At 40.3% G+C, this 18,957-nt stretch overlaps 1 protein-coding gene across 1 annotated transcript; it reads right to left on the bottom strand.

Moving 5' to 3' along the window:
- Nucleotides 1-5,401: 5,401 nt before the first annotated feature.
- PSMG1 (proteasome assembly chaperone 1) lies at nucleotides 5,402-18,250 on the bottom strand. Its single transcript, XM_067545239.1, has 7 exons — nucleotides 18,000-18,250; nucleotides 16,019-16,128; nucleotides 13,647-13,798; nucleotides 13,010-13,072; nucleotides 10,261-10,459; nucleotides 9,035-9,171; nucleotides 5,402-7,804 (listed from the first exon to the last, which is right to left on the bottom strand). The coding sequence occupies exons 1-7, from the start codon at nucleotides 18,122-18,124 to the stop codon at nucleotides 7,730-7,732; spliced, it is 861 nt and encodes a 286-aa protein (XP_067401340.1). The 5' UTR covers nucleotides 18,125-18,250; the 3' UTR covers nucleotides 5,402-7,729.
- Between the last annotated feature and the right edge of the window lie 707 nt (nucleotides 18,251-18,957).

The following is an 18,957-nucleotide window of genomic DNA, read 5'->3' as shown; positions in this document are numbered from 1 at the left end:
TTCTCAGCAATTTTATAGTCTAAGGTAAATCAGTGATCAAAGGCAGCCATTGCTGAACAACCAAGGCAATACTCTCCCCTAGTTCGCAAATGAACCAGAGGGAGGGAGTGATTGTCTGTGATGTTACAATATTACTGCTCAAGCAGCCGCAAATGCACACTGTATTGGGGGGGGGGAGGGAATAGGCCTTTCCCCAGTTGTGGTTTTCCCACATTTCCTAAAAACCCAAGAACTTTCAAACACCAAACACACACTGGAGATCATGCCACACATACATTAATTAGTGGCTAAAATTTGGTTCAAATTCCCCAAGGCACGTTTATAAAAAGGGTTCCAAAAAAGGCAAGACACAGAGGTACATAGCCTACAGAACAGAAAATTCTGATGAAACCTTAACTATGGTCTTGCTACCATGAGACCATAATTCTTAAAATTAGACATTATTTGGTCCGCCTCTGGCTAATGAAAATACTTGTAAGTCTGTTTTGATTTCTGTAAATTTAAGGGCACAATCTGTCCAGCTAGTTGTTCATGCTAAAAATGAACATGAGCATACTAAAAAGAAAAAAGGAGTGAGACAAAGAAAGATCACTGCAAAAGGAAAAAAGATTTCATATTTGTTTATGTAGCTTTTTAATCTGTTATGTTCAGATGAGTGCTTATTAAGCCACCGTGCAGTGTATTGACACACAAAAAGCTGAGGTAAACACAAACACACAAACTCAGGAGACTCACTCCTGCAGTTTTTTTCCAAAAGAACCCCCTATCTCTTACAGTGATAACTACCCAAGACGTACCTGTTCAGTATCGTGTGTGTGTGTAGAGGGGTGGGTTCGGTTTTTAAATCTGCAGGAGGGGTTTGTTTTGAAAAAACTGGGGATTCATGGTCATCTTTTTCAAATGCCTACACATGCCTAGCAGGAGTAAGAGGTGTAGTACAAGTTAATGAAAAAATAAAATGTACTTATTACACTAGCTAGAAATAAGGCTAAAAAAGCCAATCAAATGTATGATTTGGTTTTAAAAAAAAGGAGATTCTACTGCAGTGGTTCCCAACCTATGGCCCGCGGGGGGCTTTCAAAATGGCCCATGCTCCCCTCCCACTGACTGCAGAAGGGAGCTGCTGCCTAAGGAGCCAGGCAGAGCACGTTGCTGTGGGGCTGCAAGACTAGTGCAGGCTCCTTGCTGCAGCCAATGGGATGGGAGATCAGCGCTCCCCTCCCCCTGGCTGTAGTAGGGAGCACAGCAAAGCGCTCCGCCTGAGTCCCTAGGTGCTGGGGTCCCTGCTGGAGCCAGAGGGAGGGGAGCAGTGATCTTCCATCCCCCTGGCTGCAGAAGGGAGCCACTGCCCAGGGACCCAGGTGAAGCGCACGGGGCTACAGGATGCCTGTGGTTTCCCTGAAGCAGCCAGGGGGATGGGAGAGCCTCCTCACTGAACTCCTTCCATCTGGCTGGGTTGGGTAGGGGAGAGAAACTGCTGGTGGAGACTGGTGGCCCTTCAGGGTAGTAAAAGTTATATCTGTTGCCCTCGAGCCAAAAAGGTTGGGAACCACTGTCCTACTGTATTTCAGCACCTATCAGAGTAAATGTTCTTCACATAAAGTCTCAGGCAGCTGATGCCATAAAGGAAGAAACTATGGAAAAGGAAAAGAAAAAAAGCATTCGAGAGGGTGCTGAGCAGTCTTTGAGGCCGAATCTACGTCCCCCTGCATCTTTCTTCCCATATGCTACTGCAAAGCCATGTCATAAATGCTGCTCCCTGCTGCTTCATGCAAACTGTGCAAACACCCTGCTGAACTGAAATAGCCCAATTTGGCACTGTTTGAATTTAAATGGTATGTTCAACTCTTCCATGGCAGTTCTTTGTAAGCCGCAAACAAAAGAATTGCCTGTACCAATTGCTCTAGAAGGATGACAGGGCCATCCTGGTCTGCCAAGCATGCCTCTTACCCTATTGTGTGACCAGTACAGAGCTCTTCCCACTGTGCTCTCTTCTCCCCCATATTGACTGTCTTTATTCTCAGACAACCTTGCAATAGCAGCATAGGCTCTTGGGTCAGCAAACGTTATTTTCATTATTTCTTTGCAGGATCCAGCTGCAAGTTGTTCAAAAGAAAGCAGTGTAATTGCTCACTGGGTTCAGCTATTGTGAGACTATGATGCCTGCCCCTCAGTTTTTTGCCTGAGCTCTCTATGAAGGAATGGATCAACTTTAAAGTCTATGAAGCTGTGATGAAATTACCCAGTTTTAGCAAGAATAAGAGTATGGAAATAGTCCTTTCCTTTGAAATGGTCTCTAGGAGATGGTCAGATCAGAACAATTTCAGTATCTGAAATATCCTAGTCAGCCTCAAACTCAGGATGGACCACATGACTGACCCCCGTGGAAGCTCTCCGCAACTCCTTGGTTAAAACCCAGGTAGCTATGCATGTTTCTTTTAGCAACCATTTAAGGTAAGAATCTATTTTTAGAAGTGTACACATTTAAAAGCCTTTTTCTTTAAAATATCTAAACAAACGCGATAATGTCACATACAAGACCTATGTTAAAAAGTCTGTGTTTAAACATGTATTTAGTTTGCAAATTCAACCAATTGAAGGTTAGGAAATGCCAGAATGTAGGTTGTCAGTGCAATCTTAGCATGGTCCTCTTCTACCTGTGCATTATAAAAGTCTAGTTATAGGGTATTTTCCCCCTCCAGGACCGCTTCCTCCTTCAGTATCTAGGATAGGGAGTGTTCTGGATCTGAAACAGCTGTTCACAGAATTTTTATCCTCATCATTCAATTAGTGGTCCCTACATTATTTACCACCCACTATCCAAAGCTTGCAATACAGACAGGAAAACAGAAGTATTTAGTTCCTCAGTCTTTCCTTGGGTATTCATCATCGTAGTAACTGAGTACCTTCCTATAAAATAAGAGACCATTATTATACACATGGCAAAATTAAGGTAAAAAGACTTGCCTGAGCAACACACAGTGAAACAATGGCAAAGCCATGACTGGGACTTATTCCTCCTGATACTACTACTTTACTACAAAGGGACTGATCACCCATGTATTGATGTAGGTTGCACTTGCTAAAACTCAGCACTTTTGCTAATCAGGCCCAGGTAACTTATTTTATCTTTCATCCAGGAAACAGAGAACACACAATTAGCAGCCACAAGCCAAAATTGTCGCTTATATAATTTGCCTAGCATCACATAGGAAGACTCTGGCAGTAATAGAGTTAGAAATGAGTTTTCCTGTGTGGGATTTAAGACCATCATCTCCTTTCCTGCAGTCTCCTACCTTGCTTGCTAACACATCATCTTCCAACTTCTAGAGCAAATGAAGCTAGGATCCTACAACTTCCTTACTACATAATTCTGATTCACTCCTTGGGCACGCTCCATCCTGTTCTTAATGAGGTTGAGACCCTCTGGGAAAAAATAGTATTCAATTATGTAATTCAAGATTATCATCATGCATATGCACAACAAGGCTGAATTAAGGTTGCATAGGCATTTCCTAACTTTTGAGCACTTGACTTTACAACCTTAATAAATGTTTTTAAGCAATTTTTTATATGTAAGATCCCATGGGTTTTTTTAAAGAAAAGGTAAAACAAGTATCTGTAACTGTAACAACCCCTCATTCTGCATCAAGAGTGTCTGAACTCTGACCCTTCAGCACTGCAGGGCAACTTGAGCTACAGGACTAACTGCATTAGCTGAGAGCATGACAAAGCTAGGGAGAAATGGTGATTTTCTAACTTTTATATCTAAACTGAACTTGAAAGAATTTCATGGGACAAAGACAAGCACTAGAGCCAGACAACTGCCTTTCTCCCTGCTGAATTTCAAAGGCCTGCTGCAAGCAGCAGAGGGAGATGTTATAGCTTCTCAAGAAAGATTGCAAGAATCTTATAACAGAAAGCATTGGGCAATCTACATAAAGGGATGGCTGTCAGCTCTCATTTACTAATGAGACTAGTAAAAAGAAAGCTCTTCCAATTTCATGCAGGTGGTTGGGGGGATTGTGGTGGGATTTGTTGTGGAGGGAGGGGGTATGTTAAGCTGCTGCCTCTGTAATCCATGTTGAAAAAGACAAAGGATTTTTTAAAATGAAATCACTGTTGTGTTCTCATATGGGAGATGGTTGATATTTCAGATACACAGAACATGCCCACTGAAGCTAATGGAAAGGGTTTTATTGACTTCAGTGGGCACTGGTTCAGACCTGTAGATTTTTCAGGGCAGAGGGAATCACCCTTAGATTTAATCTGATCTCCTGCCCCATAAAGACCATAAAACTTCACTCAGTAATTGAGTCAGAGAGACCAATTTGAACTAGAGCACATTTCTTATAAAACATTCAGTCTTGACCTGAAGATTTCAAGTGATGAAGACCCCAATAAGTTGCTCCAAAAGCTAATTATTCTCCATGTTAGAAATACAGTATACACTTTGATTTTCAGACTTTGGATTTATCAGATATCCATTTTTTTATTTTTTTTTTTTACCTTGTTCATAGTACATTTTCCTTTTTGCTTAGTATAAGCTGGGAGTAAATTCAACTGTATTGAGGAACTGTTTTGAAATGTTAAAATTGCAGTGGTAACAAGACAAATGGTACAAAGCACACTTTCTATTCCTGTAAAACAGTGGTTTTCAACCTGTGCTCTTCAGCCCCCTGGGTGTCTGCAGACTATGTCTAAGATTTCCAAAGAGGTCTGCACCGCCAGCTGAAATATTTTAGGGATCCGCAAATGAAAAAAGGTTGAAAACCACTGCTGCAAAAATTTACAAGTCTTGTTATTTATTCAAGGTTTTCCTCTGGAATTGGAATATTTGTTTATTGCAAATTGAACATATGAAATGTATAACTAAGCAATTGGGGTAGCCAATGAACAATCCTTTCATGGCCAAAATATTTTCATCTCGGGTCATGCCTACAAAGCAACTACAGAAATAGGTTATCTTCAAACTAAGTAAAATTCTGTTTAGAAGTCAAAAAAGAAAAAAGGTCTCCTTGGCTTGTATGTTTCACAGTGCAATGAACTGTTTACAAATATAATACCACCTATAAGTGGTAGCCACTTGTTTTCCTCAGCTCTAAACTCTTACTATATTAATAGCAAGTTAAATGAAAGCCCCCATTGAGGAGAGGCTATACACTAAGATAATTTGCTGAATACTTTGTCTCAACTGCATTAAGGACAATTATCACAGTATAAAGCCAAATATAGCAGGGACAGTCAAGATTCTAGCACAACATAAAAGCAGTTAGAAATTTCAAAACCAGGTGAAGTAATGCAGTTAAGGAAAAAAACCTATACTGTTACAAATATTCCAGTGAGCTTTCAACATAAAACAAAATCAAACTACGCCGAGAGCAATCTAAGCCACCGTAGATTCAAAGTAATCTTTCTTTACTGTAAAATGACCCAAATACATTTTAAAGTTCTCATTGTAGTAACATCACTCTGATGCAGTTGATTACAACAAAATATTAATTCTTCATAGCATATTTACAGTTATGATCTTGAATAACTGTATATTGTCCCTGACAGTATAATGCGCCACAACTTTATGCCAATTCCAACATTTTAAAAATACACTGTCAAAACAATGTTACAAACCATAGGCTCTTAAAATATTAACCTCTAAAATAATTTTAACTTTAAATACTGGACATTAAAACTATTTGTTGCTCTTTGAAAATTTCCTATTCAACATAAAGGTGACTATGGTGTTCTTACTACTCCTTCGTAAATTCAGTTAAAATGGTTGAAGCAAATTTTTATTGTATGGATGAAGACGTAATATTAAGTAAGTTTTGATTATTATTTCTTATTTGTGTTACTGCAGTACCCAAGAGTCATGGACCCCATTGTGCTAGGTGCTGTTAAGACGAAGCTTATAGGAACAGTTTTGGCCTGCAAAATGTAGGACTACAATAAAGTATCATTTCTCTTTATATAAGAGAAAGGTGGCTAAAATATTGACACAAATTCCAAAGTGAAGTAAAAATGGAGTCACATATTTCACCCGCTTCCAGACAGCTGATAATTCCATGTTCCCACCACTTCTACTCATTTGTAAAATAAAATTCAGGATTCCACTACCTGAATTAGTGAGTGTCATGCTGGGCACATTGGGGGGGGGGGGGGGGGGGGGGGGGGGGAGCGCGTTTGTCATGTGGGTTAACATCAGTGTGTCTAAATCACAAATATTCGCGTAAGGTATGTCGGGTACTGTTAGAAAGGTTGTAATGTGCTAAGTCAGATGAGAATACTTATGTTCATGTGTAATGGGTGAAAAGGAAGTTGGATATATTTGAGACATCTGTATTTCAAAGTGTGCTGCCTGGGCAACATCTCAGACAGGGTGGCTGCAAGACAATGGCCCGCTTAATGGCCCATTAAGACACTCAGAGGCAAGGGGCCCAGGAAGAAACTCCAGGCACAGCTGAAGAGTTACCAGGATTGGCCACGTGACTCTGGACTCCATTTTAACTCTAGTGACTTTCCCCAGGCCGCATGGCCAGGGACGGGGGGGGGGGGGGGGAGGTGTTTAATAAGATCAAACCAGAGGATCCATCTTGGTCTTTGCTCCTGTCCAGCTGCAGCCACACACCTACCTCTGGATCAATTCATCTTGCAACTGAACTGAAGGACTCAGACCCATCCAGGTACTGGATGTGAACCAGAGGGAACTATACAAGCCTGCAACTCCACAATTCTTCCAGAAACCTGATGTGTATGGACTTTTAAACATTTGTATATCTGTGATTGCTCTAATCTTTTAACATTTCTCTCATGGTTTCTTTCTTTTTACAATAAACCTTTAGTTTAATTACTGAAGGATTGGCTGCCAGCGTGGTATTTTAGGTAAGATCCAAATTTATATTGAACTGGTGCTGTGGCTGACCCCTTGGGGTCAGAGGGAACCTTTTTAGTAAAGAGCACAGAGTTTAAATAACTGGTCTCTTTACTGGACCTAGTGCTGATTTGGGAGCCTGGAGCTGGAATGCAGTAAAGGGGGCTGTAGGCATTTGTGGACTGGCTTCTTGATATCCAGTGTGGGGAAATCAGAAGCAGTTCGTGGGTGGTTGGGAAGCTGGGCTTCAGTGTCACCCACCAACCAGCACGGGGAGAATCCGCTCTCCTTTTGCAGCCTGCCCTGACGTCGGCATTATCAGTTGGCTACCCTGGGCACGGATGGGTCACAGTGAGTTTCTACTATGTCTTTACCATGTAATTTTGTATATAAAGTTTGAGAACTTCTGAGTACCTTTATTCAGATCACCCACAGAGAAAACTTTCAAAGGACAATTCCATTTTTAGAACTCAAAATGGATTTAACAAAGTATGACATCAGTAGGTATCAATTAATCCCACTTTTCTGTTTTGAATATTGAACGTGTATTAAAGCAAGTTGTTTGATCCACTTAGGGGGAAAATGTGCATTTCATCCTCAAGTCATCTTCTCTGGGTTAATAAACTGTTAATAAAAATACTCCCATTTAGTAAAGCAAGAAAATGTAATGTGTGTTAATCCATTCTAGGCACTGAACAATGCCCAAATAAAAAGTACCTCAAAATGTAAAAAATCTATTAGGATTTATTCCACTTTTAAGGAAACAGATATTTCCAAAATATCTTCAAATAGGGAAGTGGAGTTTACAAAAGGGCACGTCAGACTTGAATGTACTGCTTGGTGATAAATGTCCACTTTATCCTATGTATAAATGTTATTATGAATTTCACTGGTTGTCACTAATTTCTTCAGCATCTCTGTGCTTTTGGAAATATCCTGGTAAAATAAAGAAGTAGGCATCACTAATAGGTTACATAACAGTTAGTTATACTCTCTCCCACCCATTCAAAACTTTATCATAGTGAACACTATGATTAAAATGCTAACTATGAGTAAGTGTCAGCTGTTATGAAAGAAGGTACCTAGAGAGCGAGTGAAGGCTCCAAAGGAGTATCCAGTTTAATCACACACCGGGACCTGTTCATCTGTATTGTCTCCCTCAAATAGTTATACCCATAAAAGGGAGAGGGAAGGAGGCTATATTTTTATTTCCCCACAGCAAATTTGAGTATTATCAAGTTAGAAGCCTAATTGGATCCGAAAATCCATAGGTGGTTTCTGAAAGCTTTCAATTCAGTCACAGCTGAAACCTGAGTATTTCAAAGATTCTCCTACCAAACACTATTTCCATTTAAAAGCAAGTTCAACTGGCAAAAGCAGGGCAAGTACTTTACAGAAGCCAAAGTTCACTCAAAACATTTTAAAAAGGAAAATATTCAACTTTTTGCTTGCTGTTGGAGGCAGTGTGGCCTAGTGGATAGAGCACTGGACCTAACAATCTAGGGGACTCTGGCTCCTAAATCCCTTTTGAAAATGAGATTTAGGCTTCTAAATCAGTTAGATGTTGCAATGCTGACTGTACCAAGGCCTAAATACTTTTAAAAATCTGGCTCTTTATGGTTAGTACGTCTCTGAAGTCTGTACTCTTTCAACTTTAAAAGAAGTTGATACAACTAAAAAAATCAATGTTTTCAAAATCAAGTTTTAAGTGAGATCTTGAATAGCTCCTATTTGATACACAGCTAATAGAATGGTACCATCTTGACTATGGGTACACAGTGATAAGATGTTAGCTCACAGAGCAGTAAGCAACATTAGTATCTTAGAGGCTTTTAATAAGATCCATAGGAAGTTCTAGTTACAACAGTCACTTGAAGCTATTCTTTTAAATACCAGATCAAGTTAAAAAATGAAATGGTTTTTGTGAGACTAGAGCTTCTCTCATGCTATTGCTAAGGGGTTAATCACAGATGGAAGCAGTTTAAGGCATTTAAGTGTTCCAATTTCTAAGGTTTATATTCAAGAACATCGGTTAATCCAAGTTTGTCTCTCTCTCTCAACTACTATGCATCTATGTCTCAGTCTACAAATTCAGATACTCCAATACTACAGTGATGGCTGTCAAAGAAATAGAACTTTCCACTCATTTTTAAAATGAAGCTTTACCTTGACTAAACTCTTCAGGTTCTTAGAAGAAAGCACAGGCTTAAATGCTTCAATTGTAACAGTGTCCAGTTTGATGACATCAGTGTAACACTGATACAGCACTGCAGGAATCTGCCATACTTGACAATAACTCAGAACTAAATATAACCAAAAAGAAAAGACAGTGTTACATCAAAGAGTGAAGTAATCTAATCCACACTGCATAACATCTCTTTCAACTTAATAAGTAATATACCATTTTGTTCAGGCCAGCAATCTGAAAGTACAAAGTTAAACATTCTTATAATGTATTAACTATTCAATTTAGGTTCTTAAGCTTGCCCCATTACAATGATACCTGAGAACCTAAACTTTGGAAGGTACTTGAAAATAAATTACAGCTGGCATTTATTGCTGGTCACCATTTATCTTAATAAAAGTGACATTTGTAAATAAAAAAAGAGTACTGGAGGATAGTATAAGATTGTTAAAAACCTACTTTAACAAAAAACCCCGCAATGTTTAGAAGGTTTATATTAGATACAATTTTCCTTTAGTTAGTAAGATGTCAGCATCTTCCATCTAGCTTCTGCCAGACAGGTTCTTCCACCAAAAGTATTATTACACTTAGTGTCCTTGATGAAAGCCTTAGCTGAGGTCAAGAATTACAGGAGTTTGAAAATTCAACTCTCTTTTGTGCTAGGAATGAAATAATAGCCCATCAGCATGTGGAAGATTGCACTATACTATTACATAAATGAGAGACTAGAAAAACTCCAGTAATGGACACTTAGGTTACTTTAGAAAAACAGTAGTAAAATGTACATTTAATTTCTAAGACTACAATGCCGTAACTGCCAAGGTAGGAGTTCATAGTAATAGCCATGCTAGCCCAGTATCCTGTCTTCCAATAGTGACCAGTTCTAGATACATTACATCATACAGTATCAGCTATTGATAACAGAACATAATTAAATATTTTATATATGTCAGTTGTTTTACATGCTGATGTGTAAGACGCTAAAGTGTAGTGAATTAATATCCACAATGTTATCTTCCTGGCTCATTCACTAATTCATATATTTAGAATAAACTAAAAATTAGGATAATCAGTTAAGCGTTATGCTATTAAAAATTAACATTCAACAGTAAATGTCAATGGTTAATATAGGACCCAAGGATTATTTTGCAATGCAGCAAAAAAATGAACAGACGTATGTAAGAATATAAATGAAGTTACATAATACCAGCAGCAGGGAGATCCTGTACTATATTTGGCTGCTCCAGCAATGGACAACAGACTGTCTCTTTGAATTCTTTTGTCTTTAAAGCTTTCAGAAAAGGAGACGGAAGCGTTAAAGTGGATTCAGGAGTTTTATAATCAGTTACAGGACATGTTGAAAGAATGGTTACTTGTAGGTCCTCCTCCCGCATACAGCCAAAAACCTGAAATGAAAATATTAATTCCAGGATAAGTGAAGTTTATGCTACAGGAATGGAGTCCAATTCAGAAGACTGGGTTCATTTTAATTTAGACGGCAAAAAATAGTTTATATTGGGTTTAAAGTTAATTGACAATTCTATTACACCTTCAACAACAGGGATTACTGTGTTCTATATCTTAAATCAAAACAAAAACTAGAAAACAGGAGAAGCTAACAATTACCCATTTGTCAAGTCTACTGATTTGCTCTGCAGGCTTCAGATTTTTGGCCCTTTCTACAGATCTACAGAGAAACTTGAACTATTACTTTTTCTAATGTGAGAGTGGATAGGGAAAGGAACCCATATACAATCAGAATAATTGTGTAAATTAAGAAACAATCTTCAGATTACATTTCCAAGTTATAGCTATTCTTTAGATATTCTCATAACAGCTAATTCTAGTAAATCATTTGGCTCCCCCACCCGTCTCCACATTTGAGATTTCTCATTTCCTCTAATTTGAAGTTCATGTTTGCTGAGAACTTCTTGAAGCAGCCTGGAAATTTTTAAAGGTTGTTCCTTGCAATAAAAATAAATAATGTTGCAGAAAAAATAGGATTGCATTTTTGAATTCCTGACTCTTCCACATACAGCCTTCAGATGTTACTACTTTCTACTTTAAAATCAATACACGCTTACTAAAAATGGATTCATTTTCTACCTTGTTTTCTGTTATTTTTACAACTGAGTTAATAAGTTAGTAAACTAACTAACAATAAGTCAGTAAAAATGTGCAGATTTCCCTCCCACACCTTCTTAGGATTTGTCACCATGAAAGAGATATGGACAATACAGGAAATATGCTACAGAAGTTCTTTTATGGTAGCCAAACACTAAGTTCCTTCTAAAGGTAGGCAACTACTCCCCCCATTAACGTTTTGTTACGCTATAACTGGAAAACGAAAAGAGACATGCTTCTGTGGATTTATGCTTTCCCTGGGAGAGACTCTCTGTAGTGACTGAAGAACCAGCAAAATTATGACATCACAAGAGAATGAAGGCAGAGCAATGGGGAGAGAGCAGCAGAAGAGAAAGGGATTTTTAATCAAATTACTAACCAAAAAAGAAAGCCGTATTTTCCATTAACACCTATTTAACTACAATACCTAATGGAACAGAACACTTGTTACAGATTGGCATCTCTGCCTCATGAGTTGTCACGCAAGAACTCAGAACCCTAAACCAGGAAAGACACGACACTGGTTTGTTTGTTTACCTGAGAAATATAAGCAATCTCCAGGCCTTATTTATATATTTAAAAGGGCATAATTCAATTTTTAAAATGTCTTTGCAGATCACATATGAAGCACATTTTATTCTTCTTTTGCCTGACAGACTGCTACAAACCCTTTTTATACAAGTAATTGCATAATGTTGCCAACTCTTCTGATTTTACCTAAGTCTCACAATATCTGGTGTTTTTGTTAATACTCCAGCTCCTGGATTCAAGTGATTATGAGAATCTGAGCTTTCATTAAAAAAAAGAAAATTTGTAACCCACATAGTTCCAGGAAAAAAAAATCATGAAAAATGTGACCTGACTGTATCCTAAAGGCTGAAAAATTAGAAGGGAAACCAAAAGAACCTAACATTTATTTAAGAATTTCATGATTTTGAAGTTGATTACATAATAATTCCAGACTTGACTCATGACTTTTGAGTGACTGGGGTTGGCAACTTTGCAGAAAATTGGTCCAGCAGCAGCCTCTCTATGGCTGAAGAGGCAGAATTATAGTGACAGAACAAAAGAGGCAGAGACTGAGCATTTCTCCTTCAAAGAAAGCAGAACACACTCCTCGGTGAGAACTTTGGCCATGCCCAGTTTCAAACTACAGTAGAACCTCAGAGTTATGAACCCCCGAGTTACGAACTGACACCTCATTTGAAACCGGAAGTACGCAATCAAATCAGGCAGCAGCGGAGACAAAAAAAGCAAATATAGGATAGTACTAGTGTTAAGCATAGACTACTAAAACAAAATAAAGGGAAAGCAGCATTTTTCTTCTGCATAGTAAAATTTCAAAGCTGTATTAAATCCTGAGGTGTTCATAACTCTGAGGTTCCACTGTAGTTATTTTTGGCAGCCATAGCCCTGTCCATGTGCTGTTATACTTTTCCTTTCTTAAACAAAGACAACTATTTCCACACTCCCATAACTCAAAAATGGTTAGAACAATTCACCTATGTTGAAATCAACTATGGAAAATTTAAGCCTGAAAGGCAAATGTTTCTAAAAATAATGAGTATGCGAGAACACCAGCTCTCTCTACTGGAAACTGTTTTAGAAAGTTACCTACAGGAGACATAACCAGTACCAGCCATAACAGGATTTTACAGAACTTCCCAGTACAAAATTCACCTAACATTTAGTTTTCTGAGTACTGCTAAAAAAAGCCACCGAGAAAATAACTGAGCATATAAACAGAGGTATTTTGTTTTGTTTTTCTTATAATGGATGGTGTTTTTGTTCAACATTTTTTTTTGTCTAACTCCTGCTAATCTCAATTTTACCTTTTCAAGCCATTGAAACTGCTGATCCTCAGCCACATAGCAACTGCACTGGCACAACAAAACCTGAAAAGATAGAATTGTAAACAAGTGATTCAGAGAACTCAGTTACAGTCCTTTTCAGTCTCATATTAAAAATATATTGATTCTACATGAACATGTTGATTACACTCTCACTATATGCTACTACCATTTCAATGAGAATTTTCTATCTGCAACTGGTATGAAGCACTCCACCTTGCCATACATCTTCCTTGTACTGTTCATAAAGGCCAGATAACCATCTGGTGTCAGTCAATGTAGCATTATTACACCACTTTACGCCAGCTGAGGATCTGGCCCAAAACACCTATTAGCATTAGACTTTGAAGGTGGGAGTTAACATGTAAGGAGTACCCTTGAATTCCATAATTAATTGGTATAGCTAGATGGCAGAGTTGAGTACCTCAAACTTCCTGCAATGCAGCTCACATCTTGGCAACCACGTCAAGTGAGCTGTCAAATCAAATTTTTTTGATGCGGTAAGCTAAGACCACTACCACCTTAATGGTTTTTTTTCCTGAAAAGAATTTACTCTTTCTCCACAAAAAATCAGATATGAAGAGAGAGTCATTTTTAAATGCATACATATATCACTTACTGTGGGATCAGATATTAATTTGTAGAACAAACAGAAAGCATCTGTAGGAAGAACACATGTTGTATTTGATGTTCTACACCACTCATTCCACAATTTGACAGATCCAACTGCTTCCCAGCATCCAGAATTTAGAACAAAAGAGGATAGGAAAGCTGTGAAAAACATCAGTTTTAGTTTGTATAGTAATATCAGATATGTGAGACATTCCCATAAAACAAAGATCATTGTTCCACACAGAACCTCCTGAACTGGATTACTACAGGGTTTTTTTCAACTCTATCAATTTCAACCACAAACTCTAGTTTCACCTGAAAAGATCAAGATTGAAAAATAATCTTAAATATGAATGGTTAACATTAAATTATAAGATTTTTTTTTAAAAGTGACAATCAAATATATGTTATGTATGTTCTAAATACTTTTGTATCACATGAAATGTTTTGGTTTTCTCATCACATACTGCAAAATAAACAGAAAAACTTGGATCCTTATCTGGGCAACAGACACTGTCCACACTGACAAATTCCTTTACTGATCCTGGCCTCTTGCCTCCCTATTTTCCTCAAACCCTCATAAAAATCTTTGGTAACAGTCTGGAGGGCAAAGAGAACTATCTCCCTATAAAATCAGTATCAACTCTACTGCATTTGTTGAAACTACAAGATAATACGTCAGCATCTTCTGTCCCACTCTGACTGAGCTCTTATGATCAAACGCTCACATGGAACATTCTCGTATGCAGCTATTTCCACCAGCCTTGGGAGTCAGTCTTAAAGACATCTCAAAAACATAGCTCCCACATGGCAATATAAGCCTCCATCACTGTGCGATTTTCAATTCTTAAACAAGTCAAACCCAAGTAGTGTAAACAGCAGGAGTGCACTATTCAAATAATATTTGCACTTTTGCATTAAAGAGTGAAGCAAGTTTTCTAAGCTTGTTAATCCACAACATCATGGCTTTGGTACTACCTTCTTCCTCAGTACCAAGACTCAAAGAAAGGCTCTGCCTGTTTTTCCCAAAAGTGAACTTCACAATTTACAGGGAGTGATTACAGTAGAGCTTCAAGAATTTGCAGTCACCTCCTAGTCAGAAATAAGCATACTAATCAGAAACCAATATTAAGAGAGGAAGAAGGGGGACCCCACAGGTAAAATCCAAGGGCAAATCACTGGTCAGAAACCCAGATTCCACCCCTAGCTGATAGCAAAGGAAGGTACTAGAATTCTTACCCTACTCTGCTTAATGGGTCCACTCTCTGAGGCTTTGTTTAGACCAGGATTTAGAGAGGTTTCTAATCATATCAGCTAGCTCAAACTAGTACACGTCTTCAAAAATCCTAGTTAAGACAAGGTAAATTGTACTTCAGCAGTGGGAAACAGGTCAAGCTAAAGTCTAGGGGGAAGCCCAGGATTTATCTTGAGCAGCTTAGCAAGTGCTAAAGTTAAAATTTGCTTTGTCTTAACTAGTTCTAGACTGTGGAAGTTAGATTGTGTTAGCAAATTCAAACACTACATCTTGAAGACCTGATCAAGACTAGACTTAAACAGGGGTTTGAAATTTGAAGTGTCAATCCAACCTTTGGCTGCTGGAAGGAGTTTTTCTTTTTCCCTTTCAATCCCTGACTATTGGGGACTCAACGACTGCAAGAGAGGTGTCTTCGCAATTCTACTCCCTTCCCAGGTTCTTGGATGTTATAAGGCAGAGCAAGCACATATCTCTCTGCTACTCTACTCTTTCCAAAACAGATTCTTTGCATTCCCCTGTAAAAAGTTCCAGTGCATACCTCTTAGCTTCTGAACAGCACAGTAAAATTGACATGAGCACTGAAGTCACCTTTATAGTATGATTTGCACTTTTAAAGAAGTACATAGGATAGATGCTTTAAAAAAAAAAAGTATTTCTAAGTAGCAAAAGAAATAAAATAAAGACACTTTCAGCATGGCAAAGCAATGTACAACTACAGAAATATTGGTGCTGTCTGTCTATAGATTCATCATTAACTTGGTTTACATCTGGAAAGTTCTCTTCACCACATCAGATCTAAAAGTTTATCTCCTGAATAAAAATTAAGTAATTAAAATCCCTCCAGAGCATGATCAGAATGCCTTTTGTAAGAACACTGCAATTCTCTACCCATTCTGCCAGACACCCAAATTGCTGCTACCCTTTGCATTAAAGGGAGTTTAACCATCTTGGTCAGATCCAAAGCAAAATAAAATGTCTTCAAGCAGAAAAACACTATTTTAGCACACACACCTTCCACCACATTGCTACTTGTAATTGCTCAGTATTCAAAAGTTACAATGGAGGACAGAGCAAAACAATTGTACAGAGTTTCTAAAGCTTTTTTCTCAGTCTGGACCACTTACCTACAGCGTTATGTCCTACAGCCAATATAAACTTAGAGCAAGGAAACTGCTCATCTGTAAAGCTTCCAGCTGATGCACTTAATTTCGAACTCCAAAGGATGTGGACCTCCCTGGCGTAAGAAATAGAACTAGGTTAAATGCAAACAAAAACAGTGGACTAGAAGACAGGTAGGGATTGTGTAATAAGGTTAGATTCATTTACATCACTGTATGATCTGCAAGGACAATAAAAAAATAGTTCTTGTGAATCATCCTATGTTACACAAAGGAAGGAACACAAGCCAAAACGGGGGAGAAAAAGAATATTCAGGTAAGTTAGATATATTCAAATCAGAAGGGCCTGATTAAATTCACATGAGAGTATTAAGGAACTAGCTGAAGCAATCTCAGAACCATTGGCAATTATCTTTAAGAACTCCTGGAGGACAGGTGAGGTCCCAGACAACTGGAGAAGGGTAAACATAGTACAAAGCTTTTAAAAGGGGAACACAGAAGACTCAGGGAGTTATAGACCTAACTGCAACACCTGGAAAGATACTGGAACAATTTATTAATTAATCAAATGGTAAGCATCTAGGGGATGATAGAGTTCTAAGTAATGACCAACATGAATTTCTCTAGACAAATGATGTCAAGCCAACCCAGTTTCCTTCTTTGACAGTTTTAAATGGCCTAGGAGATAAGGAGAATGCAGTTGACATGATATATTTTGATTTCAGTAAGGCTTTTGACACAGTACCACATGACATTCTCATACACAAACTGGGGAAATGTGGTCGAGAAGAAATTACTATGAGGTAGGTGCAAAACTAGTTGAAAGACCATAATCTAAGAGTAGTAATCAATGGCTCACAATCACATTGGGGAGATCTATCTATTGGAGTCCCGCAGGGGTCTGTCTTGGGTATAATACTATTCAACATTTTCATTAATGACTTGGATAAAGGAGAGTATGCTTATAAAAGCTGCAGATGGCACCTAACTGGGACAGACTGCAAATACTTTGGAATTCAAAACAACCTTGACAAATTGAAGAACTGGTCTGAAATCAATGAGATGAAATTCAACAAAAATGAGTGCAAAGCACTACACTTAGGAAGAAAGAAATCAAATGGGTAGCTACAAAATGAGGAATAATCGACCATGCAGTAGTAATACTGATAAGAACCTGTGGAGATTATAGCGGATTACAGTGGACCACAAATTGAATACTAGTCAAAAATATGATTCTGTTGTGAAAAAGGCTAATATCATTCTGGGATGTACTAATAGGTGTGTCTGATATACAACACAGGATGCCTTGTCCCGCTTCACTTGGCATTAGTGAGTCCTCAGCTGCAGTTGCGTGTCCAGTTCTGAGCTCCACACTTTAGGAAAGATGTGGACAAATTGGAGAGTGCCCAGAGGAAAAATATAAAAGTGATAAAGTTTAGAAAACTAAAAGGTTAAAAAAAAAAGAATTGGGCATGTTTTAGTCTTAAGAAAAAAAAGACTTGGGAGGGAACTAGAAAGGGGAGAGACCTGGTAAGTCTTAAAACACCTGAAAGGCTGTTATAAAGGCAGCTGGTGAGTCGGGTCATCTGCAGCAAGGGAGATTTAGATTAAGATCTGAGGGGGGGAATCCAATTGTAAGGATAGTTAAGCACTGAGAGATGATTCCAAGGGAGGCTGTGGAATCCCGGCCCCCCACCCCGGAGATTTTTAAGACCAGGTTGGACAAACCCCTGTCAGGGATGGTCCAGGCCTCAGCGCAGGGGCTGCGAGATGATCCCTGGAGGTCCCGCCCCGCCCTGCATCTCCCAGAGACGCGAGGTGCGCTGTGGGGTGCGTCCCAGGCTTGAACCCAAGACGGCAGCCGAGCGCCGCCTCGCTCGAGCCGCAAAGGCAGCGGCGCCAGCGGCGTCTCCCCGCCCAGAGGGGCCCGGCCGCTCGGGAGCCCAGGCGCAGAGACACGGACATGTCCCGCCCAGGCTCGCGGTACCTTTTCTTCTCGAGCTCCCTGCGGATCTCGCGGTCCTCGGGCGTTTCCTCGCGCTCTGCCTCCTCTGCCTCGTCCTCCCCGGCCCGGGACGGCGCCGCTACCACCTCGCCGAAGAACGTCGCCATCCTTGGGCCGCCCAACCCCCACCGGCGACAGCAGCACCCGGCGCCGGGGGCTGCTAGGCGCCGCAACTCAACCCAACCGCCACGCGCCTGCGTGCGCTCTCTGAGTCCCCTCCTCCTCCTACGCGCCCCAACGCTGGCCACGCCCCCTCCCCGCGACTGCGCGCGCAGGCGCCGGGGCGGCGGTGGTTTTGCAGCAGCCGTTCTTTATCGAATGCGTCATCATCATTGTAGCGACAGGTGGGGGGAGTCGCTGCCGAAAGAGGGAGCCGCTCTAGCCGCGCCGCAGACCCCCCCCCTCCCCTCCCCTCCCGAACCATAGAGTAACCAGTCGAGGCCTGGGCCAGGCAGAGAGCACGGCGGCGCACGTGAGGGGCAGCCGCCCCCCTCCTCGAGCGGCTGCAGCTGCCTGGCCTTCAGGAGGACAGACACGTGCGGGGGGCGCGAGACGGGGCACGTGCAGTGGGTGGTGTCAGAGGGCAACGTTTCGTCACCCCCGTGTCTCCTGCCCCGCTTCACAGCGGCCTCCAGGGGTGGCTGGGGCACGGGCCGCCGCCCCCCACAGCAGCGCTGCCTTTACCATCATACGAAGGGTGCCACTGAGCCAGCGCCGGGGCCGTCCCCGGCAGGCACTACTTGCACCTCAGGCAGCAGCAGCAGGCTAGGCTTGTTGGCCTGCCCTGAAGGCTGACGTCGCTCAGAGGTGTGGAAAATCCTGGTGGAGACTGTGTGCGAGGGTGACAGGAGGGCGTCTCTGGCATAGACAACGTGTGCCACCTCATGGGACAAGGTGAAGGGAGGAAATAGGTGACAGCCTCTTGTGTCACCTTCAGGAG

This window comes from Emydura macquarii, unplaced genomic scaffold (genome assembly GCF_026122565.2).
Source record: "Emydura macquarii macquarii isolate MOO-44397 ecotype Brisbane River unplaced genomic scaffold, CSIRO-AGI_Emac_v2 contig_1043, whole genome shotgun sequence".
NCBI classification, from domain to species: Eukaryota; Metazoa; Chordata; order Testudines; family Chelidae; genus Emydura; species Emydura macquarii.
Note: the sequence above shows the minus strand (reverse complement) of the source record. Positions and strands in the feature narration are given on the sequence as shown.

Bases quoted from the DNA above. Each gene is read 5' to 3' on its own strand.
- PSMG1 (XM_067545239.1), bottom strand. From the start codon at position 18,124: ATGGCGACGTTCTTCGGCGAGGTGGTAGCGGCGCCGTCCCGGGCCGGG. The intron at 9,172-10,260 runs GTATTATGTAAC...GGTTATATTTAG, and splicing joins ACAGGATCTCCCTGCTGCTG to TTCTGAGTTATTGTCAAGTA. The intron at 7,805-9,034 runs GTAAAGCTTCAT...TTATTTTACCAG, and splicing joins ACCTGAAGAGTTTAGTCAAG to GATATTTCCAAAAGCACAGA.